General features: G+C 37.4%; 1 protein-coding gene across 1 annotated transcript in view; it reads left to right on the top strand.

Annotated features, from left to right (window-relative positions):
- The first annotated feature begins 5,431 nt into the window (after positions 1-5,431).
- Positions 5,432-21,975, top strand: part of LOC144564489 (phospholipase D delta-like) — a 39,628-nt gene continuing 23,084 nt past the window's right edge. The window contains exons 1-2 of the mRNA XM_078314086.1: positions 5,432-5,465; positions 5,896-6,463. Coding sequence (XP_078170212.1) covers positions 6,038-6,463 — 426 coding nt within the window. The 5' untranslated portion in view covers positions 5,432-5,465; positions 5,896-6,037. The remainder of the gene's footprint in view (positions 5,466-5,895; positions 6,464-21,975) is intronic.

Here is a 21,975-nt window from a genome sequence, read left to right as displayed (position 1 = left end):
TCTGACTTCCGATTGTTGCGAGAAATCAAGTTTGGAACCGAGTAAGCAGCCGAGGATCTCTCCGAACTCTCCTATTTGGTATTTCTTTCTCTCTTTCTTTCTTTCGAAATCTCGAATTTTCTCGATTTCTCAGATTCTCGTTTTAAACTCGAGATTTGTGTTCCAATTGCTCGAGGACTAGTTCCTCTACACTCCTCGCTTGTTTGTTTTCAATCTTTTTCCCGATTTCCTTCCGATTTGAGGATTTTGATTTCTAGGGTTTCGTCCCAAAACCCAAATTGAGCATAATCGTGAATTGATCTGTTTAACCCAACTGATTAGACTCATAATCAGTAAGGTTACCTCCTGACCCTGAATTTTTAGAACAATTAACGGCTGAATTGAGGTTTTGACCAAATTTGGGTTAACCAAACGGTAAATTGAATTGAACCGAAAACCAAAGTAGTGAAACGGTGAATGAATGGTAACCTAAGTGGAATTGTGTAGGGTTTAAAGGACCCAGAAGTAACTTGTGTGAGATTTAAAGGTTTTTAAGTAAGAAAGAAGGAACCGAAAAGAACCGATACCAAAGCATAAGAATTGAATTAGGATTGTATGAACCATTGGTAAACTAAAGTAAACGTATAGACCACTGAACCCGAATTAAACCAAGTAATCGTATAATATAGGTGTAGGCTCAGTCGAGCCAGATTTCGCGAGGCAATTCGAGACGCCTGATCTTTAAATTAAGCGGTACGCTCGTCATAATAAGGTGCGGGATTCTTGGACTTGTTTGATACTTTATTTTCAGGAATTAAACTGTGTATTCGTTTGTCATGTTGAATATCATTGATTGCATCACTGAATTGTGTAAAGCATGTGCATAGCCCAATCAAATTAAACTCGAATTGATCTGAATTGAATGACTTGCATGCCGGTATGGTTATAGGTTATGTTGATCTATTGTGATCTGATCTTGATTGAAAGTCACCACGATTGGATTGAATATGTGAATGTATGTGAATGGATTTACGAAGTTAAGCACTTGGATCCAATGAATTTGCCAAGTCGGGCTGTATGCTGACTTGGATTCCCAGGATCCTAAATGGCCTTAGGTGAACGGCCATCGATGTTCCCAGTACCGGTTGGGACGAGGGAGGGTGATTATGTTATGAGATGTGATTGGAAATCGTGGGTGACATGTGTAACGTCTATGGCTCGGTGGCATTTTCCTACGTGTTAATGCATTTGAAAGGTCAATTGAATATTACGACTATTGGAATGATTCCAAAGTGGATTTTCTTTATATGATTCGAACCAGACCTTAATAAACTGTTAAGCCAAGCGATTTCAGATGGGTGTCAGATAAAGGGTCCAGCGGTTGGCCATCTGTAGGTGTCAGTAACCCTACAGATGTGGGTTTGATAATGGTTCAGCTCGAAAGAACATCTGTAATTGCTACAAGCCCTATTGAATTGAGTTATTGAATCGAGTTAAGCCAAATATATGTTGTGTTTGAAATTCATCTTGGAAATTCCGTGAACTGTGTTTCAGGTTGATAAATTGTTGTCGAGCACTGGCATTCTGTTATTTATGATTATATATATATCTGTTTGAACTGTTTTTGTTTGGGTTTCATTGTTGAATATAGAGTTTGATTGCAAGTCCAATAGTCTGAACTGTGGCAAATTCGCACTGAGAATTTATTCTCACCCCCACCCTTTGGGTTACTTTACAGGTACTGGTGCAACTGACTCCGGAGAGGCACGAGAGTAGTAGACCTTAGTAGCTTACCACTTGATAACCCTAGTTAGATTTTGTTGTATAGTTTTAAGGTAGGCCTCATGGTTGGTATCCAGATGTGATACTTTTGTTGTAATATTTACTATCCAGACTGTGTACTCTGACTATATACTAGAAACTTATTTTAGATTGCTTGTTATGTTGTGTGAATTGTTAATTGCCTTGTAAGCATACACGGCGTTGTATACTTACGGCAGGGGACTGTTACGACCCGTGGCCGCGGGGTGTGACAATATGGAAGTCTGGTTCATTTTTAGTATCAGAATTTCAAATGTCAGCTATTATATATCTCGAATTTTGTTTAATATTTTTTTTAGAAGTTTGGATTTAAAATTTATATTCATTAAATTAAAATTATAATTGTAACGTACGTCAAACTTTAATGTATATATATTTTTAAATATTATTCAAACAAAAAAAAATAAATCTATCAATTATTTAGAAATTAAAATTTATGTATTATATATATAGAGCTTGGCTACTCTACCTACATAAACATATGAATGTATATGCTTATAAATCATTTTTTTGTTTTCAAAGTCCAAATAATCAATCTGAAGCACTCAACATGTTTTTCATATTAGATGTGCTTGGAGACCAAATTTTACATTTTTTTAAAAAATTTGGAACTTTATGTTTTCCATATTGTATCAGGTAATATTATATATTATTAAAAAAATTATGTTATTTATCATTATAAAAAAATAGAATTCTGATCCCTATCCGTCTAATATCCAATTCATATCTCTAATCAAAAAATAAAAGAGGATACGAATATAGTTTTATCACAATCCGATCCGTTTACACCCCTAAGTTACGGTTCACTTATCCAATGAAGTAAGAGATGGAACTGGGCTTTTGGGGCCTGATTTGGACGGTTTCATGCTTGGCCCAGTTGCAAAGAAACAGAAACCTGATATCCTAGACGAGGTTCATGTAAAATTGATGAGCGATGAAGAAACCAGTTTTCTTGTTTGATTGTTATCTCTGGTATTCTGATTTCAGTATTCAGTTTCTTTTTCCTTTGATTTCATTGATGAAATGTTTATTTTCTGTGTAGGGGGTTGGCTTTTGTGATTGTATAAGAACTGATGTTTCGTTGTTCTATTTCTTTCATCAATTGTCAATTTTTTATCTACGAGTGCGCTCATCTCTGCTCGGTGGATCATTTGTACTGCTCTATTTGGTGTTTTGTACGTATTCTTTGAGCCTGATTTCGTGTGAAAAAAAATTAAATGCGACCAGCAGCAAACCACATTATTGTTGATCCTTTTCTTCATGTTTTCTTTTTCATTTTCTATTTCATTAGGTGATAAAAGTTAGGTGAGCCCACGCCCATCAGGATGTGGAAACCTCAAAATTTTTATCTTAAAAGCAAAATTAGGTGGGCCCACCACAGTAATTCTATGCTTAATATCATTGAGTAATTTTTGAGAAATTACTTCTTGATATTTTGTTTGGACATGTGAGGACAATTTATTTCATGCCTTGTTACTTGTAAACATACACTAAATTATTGTTTTTTTCTTTTGTTCTCAAGGATAGGCGTTGTGCTGGAAAAGAGCACCAAACATTTAGATTATTCCATAAAGAACTCTAGGAAAGTGGGTATTTCATATTTCATACTAAATCAGAAGCTGCCGGCATGCTACCATTGTTGAGTGCCCAAGAAACTTATTGGTAATTTTGCAATTTTTCCCCTCAGATTTTTTTTTTAAAACCAGGTAGTGAGACTACCTCGGATTTTATTATCGGTCCCAGTTTGTCTCGGTGCTTTGTAAAATTGTTTTTCTTTTTACTATTAAGTAAAATGCACTAGACAAGCATGCATGTTATAAGAAAAAAAAATTACATTCTATTTGTTTTGGTATCTTTTATTTCCCACATGACTAAAAAACTAGAGAAGATGCGGAATACAAAGATAAGAAAATAATGCATTTTTGTTTGTGCGTGCTCGCTTTAATCTGTTTTTTAATTAGGCATTGTATTTTAATGTTTTTGGGGAAAAAATGTAAAAAAGGAAATGCTAGCTAGCTGAAATGAAATTTTTCTTAATTTTGTAGATATATTTTTTAGTGATTTCTATAGAGTATAACATCGGTTTCATATGACGCTAACTTCAAAATTGATAAAATAGATTTCAAATGACTAATCCAAACTATTCAAACCGATTTACTTTATGAGTGATACGTTTACATGCAATTTTTTATATTTTTGAGTAATTTAGTATCAAATCAAGCGGTAAAAATGTTGAAAAATGAATGTATTAAAATGAACTTAAAAACTCATACATTTGATCGCTTGAGTCGATACTAAATAAGTTCAAAAAGTTATAAATTTTGCATGTAAACATATAACTAACGAAAATCGGTTTGAACGATTTAGATTCATCATTTAAAGCCGATTCGATAAATTTTGGAGTTGGTGTTATATAGGCTAAAATAACACTAATGTTATACTAGTCAAACTCATCTCTATATATATATGTCTGTTTGGTATGCTAATTAAAGCTCCTTTGCTGAGTGCTGAAATTAAATTCAAAGAAATTGTGAAAAAAACTTTTGCAATATCAATGTTTATTGTGTTTCCCACAAAAATTTGAAGAAAAATGAGAACAATAATTTGGTACTTTTCATCGTTAACCTACATAATTTTCAGTTGTATAATTCCGTGTAGCGAGTGGGTATTGTGTTTGTGTTATAACTGATGTTTTGTTGCTCTATTTCTTGCATTGTCATTTGTCAGTTGCTCTATTCTATGTTTCCTTTTCTTTTTCATCATTTTGAGTTCTTTTTCATATTTTTTATTCTGAAAAAATGTGTCTCAATAAAGTCACTCCTTAAACAATCTGAGCATTGTTGCTCATTTCAAGATTCCAGTCTTAGTTTTGGATTATTGTGTACAATATGAGCATTGTTTCTCATTCCAGATTGAGAGAGTGTCTGAAATTGCTGAGACAGCGACTAATTAGACATAGGATGAGTAGATTTTATCAATTCAAAGTTGGTGGGAAAAAATAAAATACTGAAAGAAATGTAATTTTGACATTCTATGCTAGCTAGATGAAAAAAGGTGGTAATTTTATAAAAGAATTTTTTTTAGTTTGATAATCTTAATTAGTGGTAAATAAGATTTTTTTTTAATAATTTAACTAGAATTAATATGAAATTTACTACATATGGATAAATAAGAAATAGTTGCAAGAGCTGAAAGGTGAATAAGATAAATAAGAAACTACACAAGTTGTTAAGAGTAAATAGAAAATTATTCCTAATATTTAATGTGCGATTTCATAACTAAGACAAAATATATAGAGGATATACAATTGAAACATGTACCTGACAAATTAATTTACACTGGTCATTAATAAATTACAAACATAATTGCATTGTTTGTACAGTAAAACTTTTCTATAAGTCAGGACTGATGTCTTGCACAAGTAAAAATAGAAAAAGAGAAGATTGAAAAATGCCTTTATAGAATTTTTTTAAATATTCCATTTTTGGGGTCTATAATTTTTTATTGCTCCAGGTGCAAACAAAAAGTTCATTGACTCATGATGGCAGATTATGCAGGGATGGTCTTTTAACCTCAAGAAAATAACAGTAAGAACAGAAAAAAAAAATTATCATCCCAACTTAATTATTCAATTTTCTCTGCAAGTCAGCACTCCTTTAATGAAGGTGATTGATTTAAACCCATTTTCCTTTTGCACTTCCAATTTCTTCTTTATTATTGGTCTTATTTTGCAGAATTTTTTTTCTTGTTTAATCTTATATATGTTCAGAAACTGATGAGTGATGAAGAAACCAGTTTGATTGTTATATCTGGTATTCTGATTTCAGCTATCAGTTTTGTTTTCCTTTGATTTCGTTCATGCAATTCAGCAAATGAAAAACTTTGATTTCTAATTAAGATTTTTTTTTTTCATTAAAAGTGAGCCTAAGTAGCATGACTTTTTAAAATGAAAGATTATGATTTACTCTTTCTTTTATTGAGAAAAAAAAAAGAAAATTGCTCTAATACATCATGTTTTTACCAGACGGGTCATATACATTTGATCGGATGATTATGCCATGTTATTGAGTAAACACATTTTGAACTTCCTTCTAGGTATCTTCATTGCTGGCTATGCAGAGTTAATGCAATCTTCAGTCCCTAACCCCATAACCAGCAAAAAAATTATAAAAAGCTGCACTTAAAAATCTCTATCATTAGTATCTTCTGTACAATTTAACAACAAAGTTCAGACATCATGTCGACCGATTTAATGAATGAAATCCAAGAATCTGACAAGACCCCAAACAACCACACCCCATGTCCCAGTACCGAAACTTTTACAGATGCCAGTACAAGCTCAAAAATTTGTACAGTTACTTACATTAAGGTCTTGCATGGTGACCTCGACATATGGATTCACGAAGCCCGGTCCCTACCAAACATGGATATAATGTCAGAGAGGATGAGGCGGTGCTTTTCCGGATGCAAACCCCCTTGCATGAAACCTAGAAAGAAGCGAGGTGGGGTCCACAATATTATTACCAGTGACCCATATGTATCTGTTTGCTTATCAGGTGCAACTGTAGCACAGACCCGAGTTATACCCAACTCCGAGAACCCAAAATGGGAGGAGCATTTTGTTGTTAATGTGGCGCATCCCACTGCTACGGTTGAATTTCAGGTAAAGAACTAAAGCACTGGTACAATTTTTGCATGCATTAAATTAACTAGAATTGGTCGTTTTTTGTTGCTCCTGTAATAAATAAAAATCAAGTACAGAAAGATAAAGTAACCACCGAAAGCAAAATAGAAAGCTGTTGAATGTTGTATAGTTAGATAAGGGTATTTAGGTAAAAGTGTGAATATAATAGTTATAGGAACTAAAGTGTAAGATTGTGTGTGTATATGTAGACAGACCTAAATCAATGAAAATTTCTAACAGTTTAGAAATCACCGTAACCTTTATGGTATCAGAGCGGGTTTCCGCCGCGTGAGCTCGCCAGCGCTGTCCGTCTTTGTCGTGCGTTCGCCCAGAGCAAGCCCGTCGTCGCCAGTCCGTCGAGCACGCTGCTGTCGCTGCCACCAGGTCTCGCACCGCCGTCACCAGGTCACGCTCCACCTCCGCTAGATCTTGCGCCAGAGACGATCTAAACCCTAAACCCGTGTGTCTCCGTATTTCTCTCCTGTGTTATCGGACCTTACTCTCTCTCTATCTGGTTTCGCCTAATTTAAGTAACCAATCGGTGCTGTTTAAATTTTTTTTTTTTTTTTTTAAAAAAAAAAAGGAAAAAAAAATATGGCAGAAGACAGAAGCTTCTCTAAGTCGTCTCAAGTCATCTCAGTGAGATTGAATGGGGCTGAGAACTATCTATTGTGGTCAAGGAAAATGCTTATGCATTTGAAGGGTCAGAGACTAACCGGGTATGTTACCGGTACAAGAAAGAAACCCGTAGCTATGGGAGAGGAGAAGATAGAGGAAAAACCTGAGTTTCAGAAGTGGGAGGCAGACGATGGGCAAGTTATGTCGTGGCTGGTGAATTCGATGGAGGTGAGACTGCAAAATCAGTTTATGATGTTGAACACTGCTCGACAGGTGTGGGATCGGGCAGCAGAGATGTATTCTCAAAAGGGTAATCATGGGCAGATCTATCACCTCCAGTCTAAGTCAGACAGTCTGGTACAGGGAGAAATGGGTGTGACTGAGTATTTCTCAGAATTGAATAATATGTGGGAGCAAATGGATTTCTTTGATCCTTTGGCGATGACATGTTCAGCAGATGCACTAGCCTTCACAAACTGGTTGGAGAAAAGAAGGACCTTTCGCTTCCTTGCTGGCCTCAACACTGAGTTCGAGCAGATCCGACAGAGTCTCTGGCAGAGGAATCCTCTACTTGCTCTTCGTGATGCCTTTGCAGTAGCAGTTTAAGAGGAAAGCAGGAGGAAGGCAATGGTATCTTTGCTAGTGCAGGAGGGTTCGGCTATGTTCAGCCTGCCACACACAGTATCCTCCCAGGGTGACAAAGTCTGTGATCATTGCCACAGGAAGAATCACACTCGAGAGACTTGCTGGGATTTACACGAAAGACCAGCTAGAGGTCGAGGTCATGATGGTGGCCATGGCAGAGGACAAGGTAGAAGTCGTGGACCAGGACATGGTGGAGGATACCAAAAGGCGCATATGGCTGACATCACTAGTGTTGTTCGTACAATAATCTTTTACGTCTATTTGACTAATTTGCAAAAACATACAATTATTGAATTTTACGATTTCTTCTATTTTAAGAACATATAGGTCCAAGAAGAGTAAGAACTGCGATGAAATATGCTTGGACTGAAGAAATCACGAAGACTTTTATCAAGAATATAAAATGTAAATTCAAAAGATTGATAAAGTATGTGTGAGGTTGATCAAAGTGGGATAAAACGTTATGAACGTTTACAAAACGTTGGTAACGTTTTATAATGATCAGAAGCTTCAAAAATATCAAAAGAAAACCAAGTTATAACGTTAGAACGTTTTATAAAACGTTGTAACGTTTTACAAACGTTATAACGGTTATGAAACGTTGTAACGTTTAACAGGCTCAGAACAACTGAAGAACAGGTGTTCAGTATAAACTAGAAACGTTGGAACGTTTAGAAAACGTTATAACGTTTATAAAACGTTGTAACGTTTATAAAACGTTGAGCAACGTTTTACTAAGCTGTCAGAGAATTAAAACCCTAAATCGCATTTGAATAAAACGTTGGTAACGTTTTATAAAACGTTGGTAACGTTTTGCATCAAACAGCTCATTTTTGAGCTGCCACTATAAATAGATTGAGGGGATCACTTTCAAAACCACCTCAGCCGACCCTAATTATTTCAAAAGTGATTTTCTGAGAGCTTAGAATCCACCATTGTTGTGAGAGCCTATAACTTCAAAATCCCTCAAGCAACCTCAACCTACTTCACCAATCTAGCTATAGATTAGGTTAGAGTAAGCTATTGAGTGTTTCTCTTGTGTTCCTAGATAATCGAGACCTTGTTCTCACCTCTTTGAGTTGGCCGTTTGACTTCCCGCTTGGTGTGTAAGGGCTCAACGGTTCACAAGTTGTAATCCTTTCGTATTGGGTAATAGGAAGGCGCACCTCACAAGGTTGCGAAGCCCCGGAGACATAGGCCTTTGTTTTGCCGAACTCCGTTATCACCCCGCGTGTCAAATTTCTCTAAACTCATCTCTTTACTTTCAATTGCAATTTAATTTCAGTTTTTGAGCAATTAGAGGTGCCCCTAAGTGTAACAAAGTGGTATCAGAGCACGTTACTCGAATTAAGACACACTTAATTGGAGATTAGATCAACTTGACAAATGGCACCTTATAGATCCGTGAAAGAACCCCTAATTTTTGGTACTACTACCAAAAATTTCATGCATTGGAAGAAAACCATGATCAATTACTTGAATATCCTTGAGGTATGGTATGTGGTTGAACAAGGGTATACACCAACATACACAAGTGTAGCTACCGAGGGTTCAACCGATGCCAAAATTGAGACCATCGTTTCCAAACAAACCAAGAAAGACAATGATCTAGCAACCAATGCCATATTCAATTTGGTTAGTGAATCGGTAGCCTCACTCTTTGGTAGTGCATCAAGTGCGAAAGAAATGTGGGATGCTCTTGTAAACCGGTATGAAGGGAATACCCAAATCAAACGAACCAAAATAACCGGTTTAGAAGCAAAATTTGAAACCTTTAAGGTTGAAGATGGTGAAAGCATTGAGGATATGTATAATAGACTTATGCATATCCAAAATGAGTTTACCGAATTGGGAGAACCACTTTCTAACAATAAACTTGTAGGAAAGCTATTGAGGGTGATGCTCATGAGGGATAAATGGTCCGGGTTGGTGAGTGCTCTAGAGGCAATCCAAGGCACGCACGACACATTCACACCGGATGACCTCTATGCTCATTTTAGGAGTTTTGAAGAAAAACTTCGACAATCCGGTAATTTGAAGCAAAGCTCAAAGTCCAAAACCGTAGCTTTTCCGGCACAAAACTGAAACTTTCCAAGCTCCTCAAACACCCGTCTCTCAAATGATCAATTTATCAACAAAATTGATCATGAAACATCCAAGGATGCTCTTCTCTTATCCAAGATGTTTCAAGGAATGCTTGATTTTGAAAGAAAATACAACAAGGAACGAGAAGAGAAGAACAAAAGGGTAATGTGTTTCGCATGCCATAGAGAAGGGCATTCCATTCAAACATGTTTCAAGCTATTTCCACAATTGAAGAACACGGATGGCGAAACACAACAAGATAGAAAACCAAGACAAAAGTATGACGGGTATAAGAAGAAGAAGGCCAAAGCTTTGCAAGCCTTGTTCTCGGATAGTGAGATGGAACAATCCGACACGGAATCGGATAATGAAGAGGAGATCAACCTTGCATTGATGGCAAGTGTAGATGAAGATTCCTCAAAGATTGACATAGACTCAATTATAGCTAGCAAGAACATCACCGATGAAACAACCATCAACTTTCTCATGGAGCTTGTTAAATCAAGGAATGCCAAGAAGGGAGATGAAGGAGTCAACACCTCAACAAACTTTGCTAGTGAGGTACATTCAACTCTTAGTCTTGATGGTTATGAGACCGAACTTGAATTTGTAAATGAAGGTGGTGAAGAATATAGTGGTGAAATTGATATTGAAAATTGTATCATCACAAATGAGACCAATAATGACTTGAATATGAATCGGTTAGATACCAATGATGCAAGCACTTTCAATAGTGAAATTCTAATGCACTATGATAATGAATCTAGGTTGAAATCACTCCTTGATGAGTCCAATAGAACCTTGGTTGAGAAGGAAGGTATTATCCAAAAATTAATTGCAAAAAATGACATGCTAGAACTTGAAAATAAAAAATTAAAAGTATCTCACTTAGGTGAAATAGGCATTTTAAAAGTTAAAGTTCAAACTTTGGAAACCGAAATTCGGGCATTGAGATCTCCTAGTGAATTATCAAAAGTCACTAGTCTAGATCCCTACTATGTGAGCAAGTTGATAAATGATCAATCCTATTATAAAAATGATAGAGTTGGTCTTGGATTTGAGAAGGGTAAATCCTCACTTAAATCTAATCACATGCTAAGCCCTAAAGAAAAATGGGAACATTCTCAAACTTCAAGTATTCCAAATGAAAAACTAAAGTTTAATTGTGAACAATATTCAAATTATCAATTCTTTACCAAAAATGGTTTGACTCCCTTGAACAAGGAGTCATCCAAATTAAAGTCCTCTCATGCCTCAAATGCTAATCAAGATAAAAAGTCACCTAATTATGCATTTAGATATAAGTATAATAAAAGAAATTTCAAGAACAAAAATACTTTTCAAAATAGTGATAAGAACATGTTTAATCCAAAGGGGTCAAACAAAACTTATTTCAAAGGACCCGATGGATGGTTTTATGAACTTAAAAATAAAAATGCTTTACAAAACCAAACTCAAAGAAATGGTGTAGCTAGAGATGTTCCCCAACATCACAATAGATTTAATTCTAACAAAATCAAAAGTGTTGCATTCAAAGTTGCAAATAGGTCACATGATAGTAATAAGAGTAGTGTATGTGAAGTGAAGTACCAATCCATTCTCAAACAAGGTTCTACTACACTTAAGCAATCGACTACAATATGCAACTATTGTTGTAAATTTGGCCACACTTCCTTAGAATGTGGATTTAGGAATGTAAACAACAAACATAATGTTGTTTGGGTTCCTAAATCTATTCTATCTTAGGTTCACACTTAATCTCCCCTAAAAGTTTTAAAATTGCCAAATACAAAGGGGGAGATTAAAAGCAAGGTATATGTTAGTTACTAACTCAATAATAACTAATATATACTTTGTAGGTGTGTTTGATTTCATCTCAAAAGGAAAGTGCTTGGATCATTGATAGTGGATGCTCACACCATATGACCGGTGACAAATCAAACTTTAAATTCTTAGAACCATATGATGGAGGTACGGTTACATTTGGAAACAATCAAAGGAAGAGCTCTATTATTGGTATAGGCTCAATTGGTAACCAACACTTGACCATATCCAATGTATATCTAGTTGATGGATTAGACTATAACTTACTTAGTGTAAGTAAGTTATGTGATTCGGGATACTATGCCAAATTTGATGCTAATGCTTGTCACTTAGTTAGATCTTCGGATGATGCTCTAATCTATTCGGGTAAACGAAAGAAAAATGTGTATTACTTGTATTTTACTCATTTTGATTCCGGTGAAACTTGTCTAAGTGCCGTATCTAGTGGATCATGGTTATGGCATCGTAGGTTAGGTCATGTTTCAATAGATACCATTAAGAAATTGATCAAACTAGACCTTGTGCGTGGTTTACCAACACATAAATTAGAACTTGAAGGATTATGTGATGCATGTGTTCAAGGTAAACAAACCAAGAGTAGTTTTAAATCCAAAGACATGGTTTCAACCGATCAACCTTTGCAATTGTTACATATGGATTTATTCGGACCAATTAGTGTACCAAGTTTGGCCAAAAAGAAATATGCATATGTAATTGTAGATGACTATAGTCGCTTTACTTGGGTTTTATTCCTACAACACAAGGATGATGCAATTAGCAACTTCATTGAATTTTGCAAACGTGTTGAAAATGAAAAGGGGTCAAAAATCATTAGGATTAGAAGTGACCATGGGGGGGAATTTGAAAATGCAAAATTTGATCAACTTTGCTCTAAAAGGGGATACAAACATGAGTATTCGGCTCCTCGCACACCTCAACAAAATGGGGTAGTTGAGAGGAAGAACCGAACCTTAGTTGAGCTTGCCCGAACCATGCTAAATGAATACTCCTTACCCAAACACTTGTGGGCCGAGGCGGTAAATACGGCATGCTACGTGGTAAATCGCGTAAACATAAGGACCATATTGAATAAAACACCTTATGAGCTATGGAAAGGGTACAAGCCTAAGATATCTCATTTTAGAGTATTTGGTTCAAAATGCTTTGTTCTTGATGAATCTCCCAAAGTAACTAAATTTGATTCTAAATCTATTGAGGGAATGTTTGTAGGATATTCAAATTCAAGTAAAGCCTATAGAATTTACATTCCATCTCAAAGAATTGTAATTGAATCCGTGCATGTTAAATTTGATGAAAATGCTAATCAAAAGGTCGAGAAAGATATTGAGATTGTAGGTGTTGAAGTGCCAATTCTTGATGAAGATGAAATTGAGACAAGAACCGATACAATTGAGGATCAACCCGAGCAAACTCAACCCGAAATGGATGCAACCAACATTATCGAAACGGATCAAATAAATGAAGAAGCAACCAATAATGAGATGGATCCAATAGTTGAAGGAATGCAAACCGAAGAGATGCAACCTTCACGAATTGAGTATCAAATTCCTCAAGACCTAAGGGAAGTATCTTCTCATCCTCTTTCTAATGTAATTGGTGATCCTAGGGAAAGAGTTAAAACAAGATCCGAATTAAATCAAATGATTGGTCATTGTGCATTTGTATCTCATATAGAACCTAAAAATTTTAAAGATGCAAATATAGACCCAAATTGGATTTGTGCCATGCAAGATGAACTTGCTCAATTTGAAAGGAACAAAGTTTGGGAACTTGTACCTAAGCCAAATGATAGAATGATTATTGGAACCAAATGGGTCTTTAGAAATAAAAAGGATGAAGATGGAAATGTATTCGCAACAAAGCTAGGTTGGTAGCTCAAGGGTACAAACAACAAGAGGGTATTGACTTTGAAGAAACCTTTGCACCCGTAGCTCGTCTTGAATCCATTAGAATGCTTTTAGCATATGCCTCAAACAAAAATTTCAAACTATTTCAAATGGATGTTAAAAGTGCATTTTTGAATGGATTCATAGATGAGGAGGTGTATGTTAATCAACCTCAAGGCTTTGTTGATCCAACATTTCCTAATCATGTGTATAGACTCACCAAAGCACTCTATGGACTCAAACAAGCCCCTAGGGCATGGTATGGTAGATTAAGTTCCTTTCTAATTGACAATGAATTCATTAGAGGCAATAATGATACAACTCTTTTCACTAAGAAAAGAGATGGATCACTTTTGGTGGTGCAAATCTATGTAGATGACATAATTTTTGGTTCACCTAATGTGGCACTTGCCGAGGAATTTTCTTCTCTTATGAGTAGTGAATTTGAGATGAGCATGATGGGTGAATTGAACTTCTTCTTGGGGCTTCAAATCAAGCAACTCATGGATGGCACATTTGTGAGCCAAACCAAGTATGCGAAGGAATTGATCAAGAAATTTGGGATGACCGAAAGCAATACAAGCAAAACTCCAATGGCTACGAATGCAAATCTTGACTCGGATCCAAATGGCACATCGGTGGACATCACTCAATACCGAGCTATGATAGGTAGCCTACTCTATTTAACTGCTAGTAGACCTGATATAATGTTTGCGGTATGTCTATGTGCTAGGTATCAAGCAAATCCCAAAAAATTGCACTTGAAAGCCGTTAAAAGAATTCTTAAATATGTCAAGGGTAGTTTAAATTTGGGATTATGGTATGGCAAACAATCGGATTTAGACTTGATAGGATATGCCGATGCCGATTTTGCCGGAGACCGTATGGATAGAAAAAGCACAAGTGGTACATGTCAATTTCTTGGTGGTTCACTTGTATCTTGGTCAAGTCGCAAACAAACCTCGGTTGCCCTTTCCACAACGAAAGCCGAGTATGTAGCGGCCGGTAGTTGTTGCACACAAATTCTTTGGATGATTCAATCCCTAAATGATTATGAAATTCGCTTCCGCAACGTACCAATTATGTGTGACAATACTAGTGCCATTATGATATCCAAAAATCCGGTCCTTCATTCTAGAACCAAGCACATAGAGATAAGGCATCATTTTATTAGGGATCATATAGAAAAAGGTGAAATTGAACTCATACATATCGACACCAAAGAACAAATTGCCGATATATTCACAAAACCCCTAAATACACAACAACACAATGAATTGAGATTTAAATTAGGCATGCTTGAACTTAGAGAATAATCATATTCATAACTTATTTCAAAATTATTATTTGCAATCAAAATAGGTCATTTAAGGAGTGTTTTAAAGAAACAAAACGTTATAACGTTTCTGAAAACGTTCCTAACGTTTTGTGAAACTTCAAAAAGTCCGAAAGCATTATAAAAATGTTACATAACGTTTTATAAATGTTATAAACGTTTTCACTTCCAATACTTAGCCAAAATATTGACAAATTACAATATAAACGTTGTAAACGTTTTGAAAACGTTGGTAACGTTTTATTAGACTTCAAAAAGTCCGAAAGCTTCACAAAAACGTTGGACAAACGTTACACAAACGTTCCAACGCTTTCAAAACGTCACAACGTTTATACAAACGTTGCAACGTTTGTCTGACAAGGGACCAAAAGTGCAAAAATTACAAGTGAAAACGTTGGTAACGTTTTATGAGACTTCAAAAAGTCCGAAAGCTTCACAAAAACGTTGGACAAACGTTATAACGTTTTAGGTAAAAACAATGTATTTTAAACAAACGTTGGTAACGTTTTATAAACGTTGGTAACGTTTTATAGCGAAAAATGGTTTTAAAGCCTCCAAACCCGTCCCTTCCTCTCTATTCCTTCTTTCTTCCTTCAAACCTCTCCTTCTTCCTCTACTCCGACTCTCTCTCTCTCTCTCTACCCATTCTAGCCATCTACTTCACCAAATCAAGAAATTCTTCTTGATTTCTCTTCTCCTCTCTTCTCTCTACTCAATTCTCTTCTCCAAATCTCCTTTCCCTCTCTCAATCTCTCTCTATCCAAAACCCTAGCCAAAACCCTAGGAGCAAATCCGGCGATCCGACCGTTGGATTGACGATCCGGCTTCACCACTGCACTTCTAGGGCTCTCCTCTTCTCGGTTTAGCACTTCACCTCTCAATCGGTAAACTTTCTCTTTAACCCTAATCTAATGGCTCCAAAGAAAGATGCAGTGCCTAAGGGTAGTAAGAAAAGACGTGTGGACTCGGAGGTTGGTCAAGGAAGTGGGGGGAATCTGGAACCAAATTGGAACATTCACCGGTCAAATAGATACCTATTCCGGGATATTGTGGCCTATGAGAATTATGTGGGTTCTTTTATGAATAGGAAAATAACCGATTGCTACTGGTTTAACAAAGCCGTGGTTACCTTCTCCCAACCCGAGGATGATAAGATAATTGCTTATGTGAAACATTGGGGATGAGAACCTATTGTCACTTGTTATGAACCCTACAATGACCTTCTTACCCGCACGTTCTATGCAAACATCCAAACTAGTGATGAACCCTTCAGGATCATCTCTTGGGTAGGCGGGAAAGAAATTGTCCTATCTCTGGATAATGTGGCACAATGGCTTGGGGTTGAGAATGACGGGGAGGAAACCTACCCCTTGAGAAGTTGGCCTCTTTATGCCGATGGAACTTCACTTGACTATAAGAAATGGTTTGACCGCAACTACATATCCGGGGCTAAAATCTATGCTTCTCACCTTCCATCTCTACATCGATTGCTCTTTCTCTTCATCAACAACATCCTTATGCCCAAAGCCACAATCAAAACCAATCTTGAGTGGGGACCCATGTACTTTCTTCGTCATCTCATTCAAATGGATGAAAAGAGGATTAATATACCCTACTTCTTTCTTCGTCACATTAATGGTGCATTTACAACCTCGGTCCACTCTCTGTCTTATGCCCACCTCATTCACAAAATCATCCGTCTCAACGGTATCCAACTACCTGAAGATGCAGAAGTATCATTCCCGACCAATTTGGTTGAACACCTGACAAGAATCGGGTGGGTCTATGGTCATTCAGAATCGGGTCTGAGGCGCTATGAACCCGATGCAAGAGCCATCAACCAATGGATAAACCATCAAGAGGCACTACCCAATCAATACTGGGATCCGGAAGAAGAAGTTGCACCGGCTCAACCTCCACCTCAACCACAATTTGTGCCACAAGCTGGTGCGTTTGTCCCTCCAGAAGGTCAAGAAGCACAAATGATGTGGCTTTGTCAACAAATGCACAACCAACATCTTGAGATTCAACAGAATCATCAAGCCATGAATAGGAGGTTCGACAAGCTTGAAAAGGGGCAAATGAAGATAAGGCAACAACTGCGAGCACATGCTCGAGCTCTCAATACGCTTGATGAAGCACAATCAAGCCTCTCCAATCGCTTTATCAAGCAATATGGTCCCTCTGGAAGCCCGGCACGAGCACGTGAGCGTCTGGTTGAGGAAGAAGATCTGGATGATGAAGAAGAAGACATCCCAGTTGAAAGTCAAGAAGAAATGGCCGAAGAACCAAACGACCCCATGAATGACGAATAGATCGTATTTTTTTAAAAACTAAAAACTTGATAACTTAAATTGTGTGTTATTTGCATGAATTGTTTGTTGATTGCATGTTTAATTTGAATTGTTTGAATTGCTTTGATTTAGGTTATGTTAGTTGAATTGTTATTTAGGTTATGTTAGTTGAATTGTTGTTTTGTTATGTTAGTTGAATTGTTGTTTTGAAATGCTTTGAATTGTTAAATTGGTGAATTTCAACTAGTTTAAATTGATTGAATTGCATGATTTGATTGAATTGTGGTATTTGAAATTTGGTGTAGATATGTATGAGATATTGATATCTTAAAAATGGTGTATGAATTGCTAACTTGTAAGGGGCTACTTTGCAAAATTGCAAAAATTGGATATCTTGGCGCCTTGACAAGTTTTATTGAATTACTTGGATTGCATGAGTTGAAATGTTGTATATGCATGAGCTATGCACATGGATATATACAACTTGATATGGTGAATTGAAATTGAATTGTTTTGCATGTAAAAGTTATGCCCTCAACTTTATTTTTGTTTGTAAATTATTGTTGCTATATTACTAAATTGAGGGGGAGTGCATAATTTGAGGGGGAGCACTTTAAATTAGTGCTAATTTTTCACCCTTTCGTCGATTTCCAAAAGGGGGAGAAATTGGTACAAATGGATTGAAATGCAAAATCAAAACTGGATTAACTAATTTCTGAAAATTTTCGATTTATGCACTTACTCACATTGTATGTTTTTGCAAATCGCCAAAAGGGGGAGATTGTTGTTCGTACAATAATCTTTTACGTCTATTTGACTAATTTGCAAAAACATACAATTATTGAATTTTACGATTTCTTCTATTTTAAGAACATATAGGTCCAAGATGAGTAAGAACTGCGATGAAATATGCTTGGACTGAAGAAATCACGAAGACTTTTATCAAGAATATAAAATGTAAATTCAAAAGATTGATAAAGTATGTGTGAGGTTGATCAAAGTGGGATAAAACGTTATGAACGTTTACAAAACGTTGGTAACGTTTTATAATGATCAGAAGCTTCAAAAATATCAAAAGAAAACCAAGTTATAACGTTAGAACGTTTTATAAAACGTTGTAACGTTTTACAAACGTTATAACGGTTATGAAACGTTGTAACGTTTAACAGGCTCAGAACAACTGAAGAACAGGTGTTCAGTATAAACTAGAAACGTTGGAACGTTTATAAAACGTTATAACGTTTATAAAACGTTGTAACGTTTTATAAAACGTTGAGCAACGTTTTATTAAGCTGTCAGAGAATTAAAACCCTAAATCGCATTTGAATAAAACGTTGGTAACGTTTTATAAAACGTTGGTAACGTTTTGCATCAAACAGCTCATTTTTGAGCTGCCACTATAAATAGATTGAGGGGATCACTTTCAAAACCACCTCAGCCGACCCTAATTATTTCAAAAGTGATTTTCTGAGAGCTTAGAATCCACCATTGTTGTGAGAGCCTATAACTTCAAAATCCCTCAAGCAACCTCAACCTACTTCACCAATCTAGCTATAGATTAGGTTAGAGTAAGCTATTGAGTGTTTCTCTTGTGTTCCTAGATAATCGAAACCTTGTTCTCACCTCTTTGAGTTGGCCGTTTGACTTCCCGCTTGGTGTGTAAGGGCTCAACGGTTCACAAGTTGTAATCCTTTCGTATTGGATAATAGGAAGGCGCACCTCACAAGGTTGCGAAGCCCCGGAGACATAGGCCTTTGTTTTGCCGAACTCCGTTATCACCCCGCGTGTCAAATTTCTCTAAACTCATCTCTTTACTTTCAATTGCAATTTAATTTCAGTTTTTGAGCAATTAGAGGTGCCCCTAAGTGTAACAACTAGTACACCAGGATCAGGCACTAATGATATGGTGACTCAACTGGTGACTCAGCTTGCAGCTCGGTTCTTGTCCACTACCCCAGTTAGCAGTGCCTCGTCCACTACTGCTCCATCTGGGGCTGACGGTTACACTCTCTCCTCTCTTCTTACCACTGTAGTTAGACCTGTTGGCACTACTATAAAAGCCCTAATAGCCGAGTCTAGTCCTGACCGATCCTGGATCGTAGACTCTGGGGCATCTAAGCATATGACCCCGGACCTTACAATGTTCAAAACCTATAAGCCTATGTCTGGGACAGAAAAGGTACAAACAGCCGATGGCTCACTTTGTTCGATTGCAGGAGTTGGGGATGTAACATGTACTCCAGACCTCCAGCTATCGTCGGTCTTTCATGTTCCTAACTTCACCAATAACCTCCTATCAGTTAGTCAACTGGTGGATGATCTTAACTGTGTTGTTTCTCTGTCTCCTACCCATGTTGTGTTGCAGGAGCTGAAGACAGGAAGAGTGATTGGTATTGGCAAGAGGAGTGAAGGCTTGTACCGACTCAAGCAAGGAGGGGAGGTTTTGGATCCACGATCCTGTTTGGCAGAGACTCCAGAATTGGAGATGGTTTTGCTACATAGCCGTTTAGGGCATATATCTTTTACTGTGCTTAGCAGGTTGTATCCCAAGTTGTACTCTAAGTGTAGCAAGACTAAACTAGTATGTGATGCGTGTGAGTTTGCTAAGCACACAAGAACAATGTATCCCTCTTTTGGTAATAGAAGTTTTTCTTGCTTTGATATTGTTCATTCTGATGTTTGGGGGCCCTCGAGAATTACTGCTTTATCTGGTTCAAGGTGGTTTGTCACCTTTATTGATTGTTATAGCCGAATGACTTGGTTGTACCTGTTGAAGAGTAAAGAGGGAGTTTTGGAGTGTTTCAAGACTTTTCACAAGATGGTGGAAACCCAATTTGAGAAGAAAGTGAAGGTGTTACGCTCAGATAATGGCACAGAATACACCAACAGGGCAATGCAAGACTTCTTGCGAGGTAATGGTATTATACATCAAACTACATGTGTGAATACACCTGAACAAAATGGTGTTGCAGAAAGGAAGAACAGGCACATCTTGAAAGTGACAAGGTGCCTTCTCTTTGCCATGAATGTTCCGAGGTACCTTTGGGGAGAAGCAGCGCAGACTGCTACATATTTGATCAACAGAATGCCTTTGAGAGCGGTGGACTTCAGTACACCACTTGAAATGCTCACAGGGACCACCTAATTTAAGGTACCTCCCAAAAAGTTTGGTTGTGTGTGTTTTGTTCATAACACAACTCCAGGTATTAGTAAACTTGATGCGAAGGCCCACAAATGTGTGTTTGTTGGGTACTCTAATGGAAAAAATGGGTATAAATGTTATGACCCTATGAAAAAGAGGATGCTGGAAAGCATGGATGTGACATTCCGAGAAACAGAACTCTATTTTACTCTCTCCGATGCACAATCCAATACATCTTCAGTCCCATTTCATGATCTTCTTGAGGTGGTCGTCACCCATTCCTTAGACCGAGTTGGTCGAGAGGGGGAGAGTAAGGAATCTGACAACAACAGTATAGCCGATGATACTACGATCGGCCTGAGTCCAATAGAGACAGATCTGGACTCAAGCATGAACCAAAGCCTACCACCTCCTAATAGGCAGATCAACAAGGTTTACACTCGAAAACCTCGTCATGAGAACATTGAGCAACCTCCGGTCCAAGGTCAGTACCAATTACTTGCTCCTGTCGACGGCTCGCCCACACCACAACCTTCAGGTAACTCAGAGTTACCCTCAGGTACTCCTCTTTTCTCTGATCTCGATCTTCTTATTGCATTGTGCAAAGGAGCTCGGTCAACTGTCCTAAAGAAAGGGGAAGATGCCTTAACATCACATCCTATCTCTCACTATGTCTCATTTGAGACACTTTTCCCGACTTACAAAGCCTTTGTAACCTCCTTACACTCTAACTCTATTCCATGTGATTGGAGGAAAGCAATGCAGGACCCAAAGTGGAAGAAGGCAATGTTCGAGGAGATGAGAGCATTAGTCAAGAATGACACCTGGGATATGGTCCCTAGACCGTCCAACAAGAACACTGTAGGATGCAAGTGGGTATACTCGACAAAATATACTCCAGAGGGAAAGGTGGATAGATTCAAGGCCAGATTGGTGGCGAAGGGCTACACACAGACATATGGTGTGGATTATGAGGAGACCTTTGCTCCAGTGGCTAAAATGAATACTGTTAGAACCCTCATCTCGTGTGCGATAAACTTTGGGTAGGATTTGTGTCAGCTGGATGTTAAAAATGCATTTCTTCATGGTGACCTAAAGGAAGAGGTATATATGGAGATCCCACCTGGTTTTGACAATGAACAACTGAAAGGTAAAGTGTGTCGTCTGAAGCGCTCCTTGTATGGGTTGAAACAGTCACCATGAGCCTGGTTTGACAGGTTTTCTATGGCAATGAAGAAACTAGGCTATCAGCAAAGCAGTGCTGATCACACTGTGTTCATCCAAAGGAAAGGAGAGAAGATTTGCATTCTGGTTGTGTATGTGGATGATATAGTATTAACAGGTAATGATCCTGTTGAGATGAAGAGGCTTAAGGCCAGCTTAGCCACAGAGTTTGAGATGAAAGACCTGAGTGAATTGCGCTACTTTTTAGGCATTGAGGTTGCTCGTTCAACAAAAGGGGTAGTTCTCTCACAGCAAAAGTATGTTCTAGATCTGCTGAGAGACACTGGGATGCTTGGGTGTCGACCTCTCAATACACCAATAGACCCTAATAATAAGCTGAAGGGAGAAATAGGTGATCAAGTAGAGAGAGGACAGTATCAGCGCCTAGTAGGCAGACTAATCTACTTGGCACATAC

This window comes from Carex rostrata, chromosome 13 (assembly GCF_964058835.1).
Source record: "Carex rostrata chromosome 13, lpCarRost1.2, whole genome shotgun sequence".
Classification (NCBI taxonomy): domain Eukaryota; kingdom Viridiplantae; phylum Streptophyta; class Magnoliopsida; order Poales; family Cyperaceae; genus Carex; species Carex rostrata.
Note: the sequence above shows the minus strand (reverse complement) of the source record. Positions and strands in the feature narration are given on the sequence as shown.